The 14,967-nt window shown below is 45.3% G+C and overlaps 1 protein-coding gene across 1 annotated transcript in view; it reads right to left on the bottom strand.

Moving 5' to 3' along the window:
* col27a1a (collagen, type XXVII, alpha 1a) overlaps positions 1-14,967 on the bottom strand; it is a 64,027-nt gene that overhangs the window by 29,498 nt on the left and 19,562 nt on the right. Inside the window, exons 5-12 of the mRNA XM_046374607.1 lie at positions 14,307-14,360; positions 12,505-12,558; positions 12,303-12,356; positions 6,308-6,352; positions 4,080-4,133; positions 3,608-3,652; positions 2,437-2,490; positions 1,613-1,657 (exon numbers count right to left, since the gene is read on the bottom strand). Of these exons, the coding sequence (XP_046230563.1) occupies positions 1,613-1,657; positions 2,437-2,490; positions 3,608-3,652; positions 4,080-4,133; positions 6,308-6,352; positions 12,303-12,356; positions 12,505-12,558; positions 14,307-14,360 (405 nt within the window). The remainder of the gene's footprint in view (positions 1-1,612; positions 1,658-2,436; positions 2,491-3,607; positions 3,653-4,079; positions 4,134-6,307; positions 6,353-12,302; positions 12,357-12,504; positions 12,559-14,306; positions 14,361-14,967) is intronic.

Below are 14,967 nucleotides of genomic sequence, written 5' to 3'. Positions count from 1 at the left end.
GAGGCTTTGGTGTATCTCAGATTAGTCTGTTCTTCAGCTTTGAGATTAAATGGGAACACACAGTAGCTGCACTCGCTGTCAGATATCGAGCTGATGTGAAAGAACTGCAGCTGATTTGCCTGATAAACACAATCTTGAAAAGACAAATGCAGCCAAACGCAAACAGTTACATGTACAAAAAAAAAAACCCTTAAGCTGAAATCCAGAACTGTTGGCAATGCACTTCGGAAAACTTTTTAATGTGCTCCAGTGTTTTGGATATATCAATTCCCTCATTGGCCTTTGGTAGATGCTGGAGTGTGTGTCTGTGTGTGTGTGTTTCCTCGACAGAGTGCAAGCGTTGTGATTGTGGCCATTAAAATGTCTGGCTCGTGTTCAGGTGTTTCTTCTGTTCTTTCTCCTCCGGCCTGGAGGAGAGGGATGATCTCTCAGGGATCATCTTGTAAGTGTCCTAGCTTTCCATTTTCCATGCAGGAGCACTGAAATCTGATGATCTATGATATGTGTGTTCTGCAGTTAAATTCACAGGTCTGTAGCAAATAAAACTGGCTTTTTACAGAATTTGAAATGTTCAGCCTTACAGGACAGGATACTTTCCACTTAAGGTAATGCTGTCTGGTATGAATAAGCCTAAACAATGTCTTCGCAAGCTTGAGAAGCAGTGCTGCTGCTGTGGGTAAATCATCTACGATGTGCTATGTGCAGAAGAAGATCAAGCTGTGATGACAGCAGCTTCCATGTGAATAATTTTACCTTTGCATGACCTGTGCCAAAACTGTGAAACCACCTTAAAAAGGTCTTTGTTGCAGAAAAGTGTTGTTATGATGTAGCCCCATTCAAGTGGTAAGAACACACACACACACACACACAAGATGCAAAGCCTCACACGTGGCAAATATGCATCTGCAGCCACTTGCTAAGCATTTGTCTAATTACAGAATAAGCTCCAGGAATAAAAACCTCACACTGAGTGGACATTGGCTTGCGTGTGCTCAGACATTTTGCTCTATAAATGCCTCATTTTCTGAAAAGCCAATAAGCAACAGCTGCAGCATTAGCTCAGCAGCGAGTTTCGGGGTTGCATACACTTTCTGAAACACTCTGTCAGACTGACTTTGAACACTATCTGACACACACAGCAGCACCGGCGGCTTCCTCCAAATGATCCAGCTCCATGCTGGGGGGAGGGGGGCACCAAAAGCCCTTTACTGCAACAAAAGCCTTTTTCTTGTTGCATCCAAGACCCCGACGTGCGGCTGGTGGGACTCCACAGCGCTCAGGCTGCAGTTAACCCTTCCAACAGCCATGGAAACACTGAGCTGACTCAAACAATGACGTAAATGCAGACCTTATAAATTTTCACATGTGTAGGTGTTGGAAAATTTGCACCAATAGCTCACATTGTGACCCAAATAGAAGAATGAATCCCAAAACTTCCTTCAGATTTAAATATTGATTTGAATGTTGTTTGATGTCTGTCTCCCAAACTCAGTCTTCTCTTTAAATATAATAATAACAGATCACACATTTACAGTCAATTGGTAACACTCCCAGCACAATTCATCACACTTTGGAAACATTATCTGTAAAGTATGTTGAGACAAAACTTTACCGGCCTACCCATCTTGCCCCTCTTCCCTGGTTCGCCAGGAATGCCCTGAAAATCAAAACAAGAGAGCAGAGATGGAATAGAAAACAAAGCAGAAGGGGGGGAAGGAAAGGGTTCGAGGAGGGCAGGAAAACAAAGAAGAAAGGGAAAGACAGGCATTACGTAAAAACCATATCAAAACCAAAGCATAACACACTTGGGCATAACTGATTGAAGCCCAGAGCACACCATTAAAAAGCCATAAGTGTAAGATATGTGAGAAACAGCTGAGTGCAGCCTATCCAACATTTTCCCAGCCTATTATGAGAGATTCAGGCCCCCAGCTCACACACACAGATATATGTTAAATAAACACAAGCTTCTCCTGGGAGAAGACAGGCAGAGGCCATCTGTGGCATACAGCTAAGGTGTGAGCCACCTCGCTGGCTGGCTGGCTGGTTGGCTGGCTGGCTGAGAGGCCCTGATTACAGCCTGCCCCGTGCACTGACACAACTCTCTGGGGCATGTCATAAGTAGGCTAATCGCCTCATGTTTTAGAGGCTGTTCAGAAGGAGGAGGCCTCGATAAGTTCAGGCAGTTCAAAGGCTCTAAGAGGGGACTTTTATCACATGAGTCATCAGCAGTCCCACGCAGCCTCGTACAGCAGCATTTCGGACAGCTGGGGACTGTTTCCCCCATTAGAACAACAACAGGACAGCTGAATGAAACGGCAGGAGATGCACTGCTGTCATCCCGGAAGGCCATTAGCCGGGTTCATTTGGTCACTCTGCATTTTTTGCAATTAGTGACAGTGCTTGAGAGAAAATACACATTTGGTAAGAACTCACTCTTTCGCCATCAGGCCCAGGAAGGCCAAAAAGCCCCGGGATTCCGATGAAACCCTGCAGGAGAGGAGAGGAGAGAGGATGACAGGAAAAAGGAGGAGAGAGAGGAGGAATACTGGACGTGAGTATATGGATGCTGTACAAGTGGCAGGAGGAAACAGCAGCTCCCTCTGGCTCTAGGTCTGGGTTTCAGGGGGGTCGGCGGTCCAGCATGGACAGGATGGGATTCCATGAAGAACCAAGCCATGAGGCAAGTGTATATGCCCATGGACTGCATGGTGCTGGCTTCCACGATGTAGTCCAAGGGCACATACCCTCACGCCAGGGATCTCTGCAGATAGCCAGGACATCAGACTGAGCTGTCGGTACAGGGTGAGACACACACGGGGAAAACAAGCACAAACACCACAACTGTCGAACACTGGAGGAACAGTTAGATGCCAATTTCAGGCGAGCTGAGCGTGCACAACAGGGGTGCAAAAAGAGAGTGCGGAATATTTGGAAAGGTGGCTCGGTGAGGGAGAGAGAGAGAGAGAGAGAGAGAGAGAGAGAGAGAGAGAGAGAGAAAGGACTAGAATGCCTCCTTAAGACAGCAGGGCCTCATACGGAGCTTAAACAGGAAATTCCAGCCAGTGGGGGCAGGGGAGGCTTCGGAGCAGCCAAGAGGAGCTGATAAAGAAGCTTTATTGGGACGCAACATAAAAATCACTGTTTGTGTCCGTGAGTGTGTGTGTTGCTTTGTTTGTGTACCTAAAGGGTGTGTGTTTGTAAGCGGACGCTTATCAACAGCCGGCCTTTGAGCATGTGTCTGTGCACAGCATTACAATGTTTACATTACAAGTAAAGGTTCCTAAGTTTAGCACTCTATTAATAGTGGCACACACACTGGTTTAGTGAGTGTGTATGAATGTGTTTATGTGCATCAAAGTGCATGCATGCACTCGGATGTTGTTGCACATACGTGTTCTCATGCAACAGCACGCCTGCAGCACAGAGCAGCAATAGTTTGCAGCTTTTATTGAAACAACTTTCTGCATCTATAAATATTACGTAACAAAAAGTGTCAGAAAGTTGTGGAGCTGCCTGTAAACACACTCACAGATCGTGTCGGTTAGTAATTTACACCGATAAAATCAAACCTGAGACGCACAGCTGAAGGGAAGAACTAACTTACCCGAACGCCTTTCGGCCCCATTGGTCCTACAGGCCCTGGTAAACCCTGAAACACAAAAAGAGGAGAGCGTTATTTTAGAGGCTCAGCACTCTCACTGGTTTACACCTGAAATAATGTTTTCCCCAATACGAACAAAAAGAGGTGTTACAATACATCCACCAGATTGCTCAAAATGTAATTGGTTAACAAATGGTTAGTCAAAAATACTGAGCTGAGGATGGACACAGTAACAGAGAGATAACACAGTAGCAGTGCATTAAATGTACCCATTCAGTTTTATTGGGAATTCTGAAGCTGTAGCTTGTGGTTTTGTCCTCTTGGACCATTTTATTTTTTTAATATCCCAACTCCTCAGCACAGTATTTACCCAAATATTTTCAGCTGCTCAACATAACCTAATTCCACTTGGCCCTGTGCCCTTACTATGGCCCTGACTACAACTGTACCAGTCACAGCAGAGGATTTACTGCACCTGCCTGCCAGGATAACCTTTGGCACCTGGGCTTCCGACTGGGCCTTGTTCTCCCTGCAGGGAAGAGAAAGAGAAAGAGAGGGGAGAGAGAAGGGGGGAGAGATGGAGAGGGAGATGATGAGGGAGTGAGAGCAGGGGTGGGTGATCAGAATTAAAGTAGTTAAAACACACAGGCACTAGATGAATGTGTTTGATTCACATGAAAGTGGACTTCAGTGTTGAGTTGAGCTGGTTTGTCCCCACAGGATATTTACATTCATTATGTTATTTATCTTCTCACAAGTGCAGGGTTTGAGGGACACAGAGACATATTGTGAGACAAAATGGCAAAAGTCCTCAAGTTCTGCATCGGAACTGTTACTTAAGTAAAAGTATGTAAGTACTGGCATTACTGTATCAACGAAATGAACGTGAAAGTATCACAAGTACAGCACTCAATGCACCTGCTGTGCATTATACAACTGTTACTGATATACTCGGGTACATTAAAGTTACAGCAGTAGTTTGTGAAGATGGAGTATTTGTTGGGTACTTTAATTTATAACCGTTCATCATTGTTAATAAGATGATTACCAGTTTTGGATATAAAATCGGTAAAGTAACTGAATGTAGCAGAGCAAAGAGTGGACAGTTTGCCTCTGAAATGCGGTGGAGTATAAAACAGCAAAAAACAAAAATTAAAGTACCTCAAATTAGTACTCAAGTAAAGTATTTGGGTACATTTTCTTAGATACATTTCACAACTGCATACCATTCCTACCAAGAATGCTGGACACCAGGCCTCATTGCCACTGCTAAAGGTTCTTTTCAGATGTGGTCTGTGTATAGTGTGTGTGTGTGTGTGTGTGTGTGTGTGTGAGGGAGAGAGAGAGAGAGAGTAAGCATAACACACACACACACACACACACACACACAAGCAGGTTGTGTCCAAAACTCGCAGAGCACAAGTGTTCATGTATAACTTCCTTTGACACACTCCGGACGTGCAGCCATGTGCACTGCTTGCCGTTCCCTCTCTTGGATAAATATAGAGCACAGTGCAGCCAGTTCAAGAACTTGGCTGAGCGACTGAGCGAGGTTCGGCTCTTTCACCGTCCAGGGGCTCTGAGCGCTGCCCCACGCTGCATTACACCAACTCATCAACACTTTACACGCACCAGCTGGCCTTTGCTCTCACAAGCTGGAGAATCTGCCCTGCCAAACAGTTGTGTTTGTTACTTTGTCACTTCTGCTGCGGTGATTCAGACTCGAGGCTCGAGCTGCAATCACCAGCGGCTCTGTGGGAAAAAAGGGGCGAGGGGGCGAGGATGAGCAGAGTGTCATGACGGTGAGAGAGAGAGAGTACCCCCCTGCGATAAGCAGAGCGGCAACTCCTAACGCTGCAGACGTCACCCCAGGACTTAAAACTGTGTGACAATGAGGAGAATGTTCCACTCTGCTTTCCATGACTAAGGCCTTTCCTTAACACCAGCAGTAAGTAGTAATGACCCAGCCTGACTGTAGTCCTATAAGTCTTTTGGTCTAAACAGCCAGAGTCACGTCTCCTCCCACTTGTAGCAGCAAATAAAACAGGTCATTGAACTGATTTCCTCAGGAAAAAGAAAAGAGGCAGGAAGACACTAAAGGAGAAACGGAATATTCGCCTGAGATTAAGCTGGCATCAAGGCAAAGCGCTGCAGTCGAGAGTCTGAACAGGGAACAGTAAAGGAAATGATAGTCAGACACCGTCAGTGTGTCACTGTTGGCCTATTTGGCTTCTTCCTGTTTCTCTTCCCTCTCTTTTCTCTCACTTTTTGGCATCACTTTCTGATATCCTGGAGAGCATCGCTGCAGCAAAGCACTTTGGCCAGATGTCTGTCTTCACCGGTGCTTCATAACAGGCTAATCTAATCTGGAAACCCCAGAGACTGGCTTGGTGCATGCACAAACACACACACACACACACACACAGATGATGACTAAGATTTTTAAAGAATGAAGTGAGTCATGAGAATGAGGGATTAGTCATCGATAAGGGCCTTGGTGGTGGACGCCATCAGAGCAAAGCAACAACTCGTGAAGGGAAATGCATGAAGTACAGGTAATGTGGTGTGCATCAGCAACTGCTAGGAATCTTAAAACACAGCTGAGCTGAAAGACTTGTTGGTCAAGTGTGGGATCAATGGAAGCACTTGCATGGGAGAGTGACATTTATGAAAGGTATCTGTGAAATGGAGAAAGATACTTACAGGCTCTCCGGGGAGTCCAGGTGGACCAGGGTAACCTTTCTGTCCCTAAAGAGACAAACATGAAATACAGGAGGTGATTTGATGGATAACATGATGAAGAAGTGACAGAAACAACACACAAATTCTGAAACAGCTCACAGACCCAGAAAAAGCCGACGTGCACGAGAGAAATTTACCTTCGGAGCAGGAACAACAAGTGGAGTTTTGTGCAAAGTAAAATATGCATGTTAATAATATCAGCAACGACAGACGAGTTCAGTGCCATATTCAAGCAATCAATCTGCCCTTCTGTCGAGGGATCAGACTTTCCACTGGCAGCGTTCACAGAGAAATAGTGCTGGTGAGGCCGTGCCAGGATCATGGCATGTTGAGGATATAAATGCCTTCCCGTTTGAGTCAGATAGCAGGACCCTCCCTCCGTCTGCAGAGCAGACTGCAACACTGAGGTTTTCTCCAGTTCTGCTGACTCTGCTGACAGCAACACAGGCCCCCAACAAAGAGCGGAGGAAAACTAAATCAAAGGTGGGAAGACATGCCTTTCCAGACCACAGCTTGATAAAGTGAGAGGGCAAGCAAGAAAGGAAAGGAAAGAAGGGGGAAAAAAAACCCAAAACAAAAACAGAGGGGGAAAGAAAGGAAACACTCAACTCCTGATGTCCCGTTTTCCTAAACCACAGCTTCAGAGCAGCAAGCCAAGACTCCCAGAGATCCTGTAAACTATCTTCTAGTCCTGTCATCTGACTACAGCATCCCTCTTCCCACTGGCTACACCCTCATACCAGCACTTTAAACTGCTGTCGTCAGCACTGACTGTGTCAACAACACATTTTAATTGAAACATTACATAAAAAGAAATACAAAAGAAACACCTTAACTTATTCATTTGAGTCCTTACCCTTAAAAATCATATCATTCTTCACTCTGGAGAACGTCTCTGTCTCAGTAAGACCACTAGGAGGAGCAAACGAGTAACGCACATTAAATAAATAAAGATGTCTCCAGGTGCTGACAGACTGCTGCCGTAAACGAGGCAACACGAGCAGAGACGTGCGTGTGTTTTCCATATTTTTGTACAAGCTCTACTGGTAAGCAGAGCTGTGGAGAGAACAGGGATGGATGCACTCGCAGACTCATGGCGCCTGGGTGTGACCTCTTGAATAATCTCCATTTGTGTATCAACTATTTGTCTGACTTGGCTTCACATGTCTGAATCTCAATGTCCACCTGTTGCTATTACTGCTGGGTGATGGGCGATCTATAAATCCGTGCTCTGAGGCAGAAGGAGAAGAGTTATGAGGCTCTCCATCCATACGCTTCAACTCTTTGAGTGGTCAGCCTTCGCACAGTCATCCTTAGGTCCAAGGGCTTCTCACTTAGGGAGGTCCACGAGGACATAGTGAAGACACTAGGGATGGGTGGCACCCTTGTGCAAAAGAGGGATCCGTATGCTCCACGACTGTTGAATGTTAAAAAAATTAATGTGGGTTTTGAACCCCTCACAGCACCTCTATATTGATTTCCGTTATGTTCATATGCAACATATTTAAGAAAAGTCATGCAGAAAAACACACATTCACAGTCACACTCAAATATAGATGTACACCGCCATCTTATTACATGGCTTACTTATAGTACAAACATGTGTAGCGGCTTATGTTCCCAAGCTGTACACGCTGTGGGTCCCTGGTATTAACCATAGTCTCCCAACCCCAGCTAGACCATCTCAGATCCTTATCTCACTCATTATAACTTGGCTAATGAGAGCGGCCATTCCCACCGGTTCCCCTGTGTTTACAATGCCACTTGCTTAACGAGCATGTGTGTTCAATCAGATAAACCCACCAGAAGGCTTTTCATTTACAACAGCTCCCCGGTAGCACCCTGTAAGTACTTTTTCCCTCCTCCATCCCAGCCCTCTAAGCCGAGGAGTGCCCCGGGGAACTTTAAGCGCATTTTGGCAGAAATAAAATAAAAGACACATTGTGTCTGCCGATGACATGTCATTCCTCTGGTTACCAACCTTCTCCGTATACACACTTAACTTTGTGGGTGTTCAAATGAGCCGGGGCCTCATGTCTGTTAACAACTGTACACCACAAATGCTGCGGTGTCCTCCGGACAGCGCCCTGGTAGCACAAATGTACCGCTCACCTCATTAATCTCAGCTTTCATCTTTCCACCTCCCTCTCTCCAAAGTCCCTCTATTGCTCAGAGCAATCGTCTGGCTCCACACATGTGCTGCATGTAGGGCAGAGCATAAACCCTATGGATCTCTGGTGGGGACAGATGTAACAAACAAATGCACGGACTGAACCAGACAATTTGTCTAAAATCTACCCTGCGGAAAAAACATCCCTCATCCCTGACCATCTCATCCCTGCCCGAACCACAATGTCAGCAGCCTGTTTGCTTGCATGCTGTATTGCTATCAAACTACAAGCATGGTGAAAGACAGAGCGGTGATTTGTTTTTCTTCTTGTGAGACATGCAAAGAAGATGATGGTTGATTTGATTTCTCCCATAATTACGATGATGGTGAGCATGTGCATTTGTGAGTTTAATCAGTGGACAGGAGCTTAAGGGGGAGAGTTTGGTTTGGAGCAGGTCTTGAGGAGCTCCAGACAGATTAATGTTGTACAATAAACTGTGTTGCACAAATGAAAGAAAAGGGTATGATTAATACACTGTCTATCCCCAGAAGGGGAATATCATTATATCGGTCCACTTTACATTCTTACAAAGTTCTTGTTCCTTGGTTTGGACTTGGTTTGAAATGAAAACTGTATGAAATGAAGAGTATCCACCACAAGGATTATCGTTGACCCCAAAATCCTCACACATGTGCACAAATGTGAAAAGCACATGTAGGCAACAAAAGCTCAACATGATGCGTCTCAAGACAGCGTTAATATGAGTCAATATGAGTGTTTGCTCTTGTAGTTTAGTTTTCATAACTGCCAACAACTCTGGCCATGACAGATCATCAAGCACTGTGCCGTTTTGACATACGGGTCTGGGTCTCTCTGGATAACCAGAGCTGCACCGCATGGCACAAGAAGATAAAGAAAACTCTGATGCTTTAAAGGAATAATCAAACATTTTGGGAAATGTGCAGACTGGCTTTGTTTTGTCAAGTGTCAGATGAAAAGTGTGTCTGTAAAGCACAGAGTATGAGACAGGAGGCAATTAGCTTAGCTTAGCACAAAGTGGAATTTCTTGCCCGGGTGCAGTGACTTCTTCATGCTAAACTCAAACTGTCCCCTGACCGGAGCAAGCGAAAAAGCGCGCTTTCCAAAATGGCAAACTGTTAAATTTTTTATAGAATATATGCAGCAAAAACATATGCCAAAGCTCACGGACGTCGTAAGATTAGGTATGCACTGAGTAGTTACACGTTACAATGCTACTGTGAGGTCTGACTCGGCCTTAAGAGAGAAAAAGCAGATGTAGAAGAGGCAAAACAAAAACAAGCAAAGAGACAGATCAGCTAGCAATGGGAATAGACATGGAAGGAAGAGGTATGGAGGTAGTAAGGTGAGATGTGTGGCTTGTAATGTGGCCTTGTAGTTGAGGTTTGGCCCTGTGTGTGTGTGTGTGTCCCCTCTCCCTGACCCTGCCTACCATACTGAAAAGCCATTCAGAGTCTGCTTGGTAGAACAAATGTTGTACAGAGCGGAACATGCTTGGCTTGTCTGACGGAGTAAAATCACACTCTCCCGTCACCCGTTCAGAGCACCGCTGCTTTCTCCATTAAGGTTTTTCCATGGAAAAGCAGCAGCCAAATTCCAGAATTCCTGGTTGAAGAGTCAAACTAAGGCTGATAAAGCGCCGGTGTGTGTGTGTGTGTGTGTGTATTTGGGTGTGTGTGAAAGACACAGAGAAGGTCAAAGGGGAAAAAAATACATTATAGAGACCAGAGGAAAAGCTGCTGTTGTCCCATTTTCCTAAACCACAGCTTAGGTGTAACGAGCCAAGTGAGCAAGACAGAGCAAGTCAAACAGCACACGGGTGTTTCAGGGTGCGAAACACCCATCATGACTGCAAAGTAATTGCAGTGAAAGTCATCAATGCTTTTCATTATAGCACCGTAGCCCTGCTGCAGGCCTCGGCGTCTCAGTGGAGAGACCTGCATCAGGACAGGACATGCCCGGGACTTTCCACCTGAGCTGTCCGAAAAGGATCAAAACAGAACAAAGAAGGCTGTCTTCTAGGCTACCACAGAGCAGTTTGGACATTGACTCACATCTCTGTCATAGCCCTGCGATGTGTGGGCACGTGGGACACCTGTGGGAAGTTACTGTACATTGTTAAGCGCAGGATGAAAATGGTTAATTAGCCGCTCTGTGTTTGTGTATGGAAAGGAAGCTGTCTCCTCGCAGCACATTTAACGAGTTTCCTCTACAGTCATCGGGTCTGTGGTTCTTTGACCAATACCTGAGGCATGCAGTGATGATGTCAGTTAGTGTGTGTGTGTGTTTGTGTGTGTGTGTTTTGATGAGGTTGCTATGGCAACAACTTCCCAGACATGAGGATGAGATGCAACTGTGATACACTTATGAGCAGCTATGATGTACCCTTAGGCTTTCTTTAATAAGCATTTACATTTGTTTGCCAGGTGATCTTACCATCACACTTGATAACAATTCGTGGCTAATCTCAAAGTAGCATAAGAGGTCAAGCGGCTGTCTCTTTTGAAAGCTATCACTCTAACCCTTTTCACACAGCAGCTAAGTCAAAGGAGACGAGAACTGAGTGTTGGCCAAAGGATATGTTACGGCAAACTGGACGCCAGCGCCGCTGTGCTACAAGTCACGCCTCTTTTGCCGGCATGTTATCGAAAATCTCACAATGCACAACTAAAGGGTCTGTTTTACGGCCGTGATGCACAGTCTCACATGTCACTGTCTCTGATAGGCCGTAAGCTCACTGCCAAGACTCATTAAGTTTAAAAGGACTGCGTGAATGTTTTCCACTAGCTTTACATTTTCCATTCTGACTGAGTGTGTGTGAAAGAGAGAGAGACAGAGACATACAACTTGGACACAAAGACACACACAGAAAAGCAGACTCCTAACAAAAGCCATATGTTCAGCTCGAGGCAGCCGTCCAACTAGAGTCTGACGCTGTGTTACGGAGCTCTGTGGCTTCAGGAAGACAGCAAACGCATGCAGATGCACTTCACGCCTCTGCTGAAACGCACACAACCTACCTGCTATATTCTCAACTGATAAACTAACTCTTCTACTAAAGCACTTCATGAGATCTTATTGTGCAGGCTACGAATCATGTGTTCAACTCTGACTGTTGACTGACTGAAAGAAAAAGTGAAACCTGCAGAGAGTCACCGAGCATTAAGACATCTGTGGTGATTATGTCCCGTGTTGCACTGATTTCCTCGTCCTCTCTTTTAACCCTTCAACAACACCACCATGTCGTTCTCCAAACATTCATTTCCATCATTTTGTTACACTATGAAGGAATTATTTTCTTGGTAACTTAAATCTTGGTCTGTTTTTGTTCCACTCCTGTCCACCAGAAGCTCTGCCCTACTTTTTCTTTCCTACACTCAGTTGCAGCTTAAGTGACACCTAAGACAAGAGAAATTTTGTGTTTGATTGCTTGATTCCCATCCTCATGTCTCTGAGGACCAAAACCTCCCCCTTCATCCCTCATGACATCCTTCTTGCCAACGTTAAGACCCCTCAGTGAACACAGATGAAAGAAATGGCGAGCACAGCACAAAAGGAGAAATTCGAGAAGGTTTACACACACACATACGTACATCACAACACACACATTATTAGAAACACGAGGATTATGACACAGTGAATCGTGCAGACTTCCATTCCTCAGTTTTCCTAAAAGTTTCAAGAGCCTCACTATTCAAAGTTTGCAGATGTAAGCACTGTGCTCGCTCCCAGCCTCAGCTGGTAAATGAGAGCTCTTACAGCCAGTATTTCAGAACACTGAATTTCATTGAAGTGGAATTTCTTACCTTCCGGCCTATTTGGCCAGGCAGTCCAACCAGGCCAATGATCCCTGAGTCTCCCTAAAACACAAAGCAACAATGTCAAAAGGCAGTAATGCAACAATGACTGGTTGCACGAACAGCATTCATAAATGTGCGAGGAGTTCGCCAAACAGGATGTTGTTATAAATTAATGTAGCGTGTAGGAGGAAAAAGAGGGACACGATACCTTCTCTCCTTTAGGTGCTGGCCCAGGTGAGATGCCAGGGTCTCCTTTTCTCCCCTGATAAAAGAAAAAAAACACACAAAAGAGGACTTTGTATACTTGAAAACTACCCAACTGTACTTCAGTGATCTCAATCTTGCTAAGCATCTGACTAATAAACTTATTAAAAATATAGTTTCTCCTTTTATTTGGACTAGGGGAAAGGTTAAAGCTACAGAAGCTTGCCTTGTTAAATCTCACAGTACATAATAACTGGGAAATTCAGAAAGAAAAACCAGCACAGATGCTTTTCTTAGCCGCAGTGCATTAAGCAGGCTCACTGCCCCTCCGGTGTCACACACACACAGACACACACACACACACACACACACACACACACACACACACACACACACACAGAGCTTCATTGTCAGCAGGTAACAATAAAGGGCCCGCGGCACATCAAAGCTCTGGTTCGGAAATTACACTGAGTGCTGACTCCTTCCCTCCCTGTGGACCCCTGCTATTTACAACTTTGTTTCATTTATTAATGATGAAAGAGCAAAGATTACAGTGAGACCGCTGAAGAACACTTCAGGATCATTCTCTCAACACACCTGCCAGGTAGCTGCTCTGCACCACTCTTTACCGAAGTGTTCATTCACTGAGGCAGAGTCTCAGATATCTGCCACCCCAGTCTGTCCACCGCGACTGAACCAGGGACTTTAATATGACAGTACGATACACAGAATAGCAAGAACGGATAACTTTTTGGGGAATACTAACAAAATGTAACGCAAAATCCACTTACTGATGCCTATACAGCTAATATTTAGATGTACTGACTTCCTAGAGACCCCAGCAGGTCAATGCACGTAAAACTCACAAAAAAACCACAAGCTGTCACTTTTTTTAAACAAATTAAACAACAACTGCATTTGAGGCGTGTTATTTAGGTGCATAATGATGGGAAGAAGAAAGAAAAAGGTGAGGAATGCACCAAGGAATGATATAAATGACATCAGCGAGACGAGGACAAACACAGTCCCTTCGGGTGACCTGGGCAGGTCAGGGCTCTGGTGATGGGGGTGGGCAGGGTGACCACAGTTGTCATTTGTGCAAGGCATTTTTATAATGCACTTTAAATACACGTAGTGCTCTTCACTGTGTAGTCAGAGCACACAGTGGCAAAGGTCAAGGGTGTTTACTGAGGCATACATCAGTCCAGACAATCACATGACGGACACAGAGAATTTGTCTTGGCCAGGGTCATCTCCTGTTCACGCGTTAAAATCAGACTGATTTATTTGAAGTTCTCACTTTCCCAGTAATAACGTCTTTCCCTGGAGCCCTGATAAATCACTTAAGCTCACCCCGTTGGCCACCGACCCTTCTCTCCTGACTCCGCTCGAGTTGCAGAGGTGGCACATCGACTCAAACTCATTTTACACAGAAACAGCACATAAATGCAGAAACATATAATCCAATTAAAGCAAGATTAAATCAAGCAGATCTCTGAGAAAACTTTAAAATGCCAAGTGTGGCTGCACTGAGCTTAGGAAGCCCTCAGTTCTTAGAGCCATAAAGCTCCATCACTCTTGCTGCACTTTATGGGTTCCAGCTGATATAAAAAAAACTGAAAATGTAACACATCCTCATCCTCATAGGATTGGCATTCAGGACAAGAGAAGCTCATGAGCTTCTTGTCAGATTAGTATCAGAGGCCAGTTCATAATCACAGTTTCATGTGGGAATATGAACGTGGCTGCCAGGTTCTTGGCAAAAAATGAAAGGCTCACTTGTGATCATGAGTTTGTGTAAGATACCTTGAGTCCGGGTGGACCAGGTCGGCCGGGGTTTCCATGGGGACCAGGGGCGCCCTGTGGAAAAGCCAGAGAGAGCAAAACATAATCAAACGGTGATTGAGATCTCAATCAATCTTCATGGTGGGATGGAGCTGATGCAGACTGGGGCTTTGCTACTGTGAATGAGACCAGAGCAGGAGTGAAGGTGGGGGGTAGGGGTCTGTCTGGAGAGCCTCAGCCTTCATGCTACTTTAACCCATTTTCCTACACATCAGCTGTGTGCGAGAGAGAGAATTGGGTGGTGAGGTATTTGGGGTTGTTGTTGGGGGTAGAAACCGATGGAAAATGGGGGTCTGCGGAGCTCCTCCACCATATGGATGTGGTTTTCCTGCCCTCTGTTCCCTCAGACTCCACCCCTCATCCGCATCAACACACACACACACACACACACACATTTGCCAAGCATCTTAATGAGTAATGCAGATCATCTGGTATCATAACATTTTGAATTCCTCTGCTGGTGTGTATTTCTGTCCGTGTTGGCTGTTGCTGAGGAAATGAACACAACTGCGTCTGAAAGCAAACAAAGCGAGATCTACAGTAGCAGCATACTGGTAACGTGAACCATCTCGCCCCATCCAGCAGCCCCCGTGGGAAGCTTTGGCAGAAAAACTTTGGAAGC

This window comes from Scatophagus argus, chromosome 20 (assembly GCF_020382885.2).
Source record: "Scatophagus argus isolate fScaArg1 chromosome 20, fScaArg1.pri, whole genome shotgun sequence".
Classification (NCBI taxonomy): domain Eukaryota; kingdom Metazoa; phylum Chordata; class Actinopteri; family Scatophagidae; genus Scatophagus; species Scatophagus argus.
The sequence above is the reverse complement of the archived record's forward strand: the minus strand, read 5'-3'. Positions and strand labels throughout refer to the sequence as shown.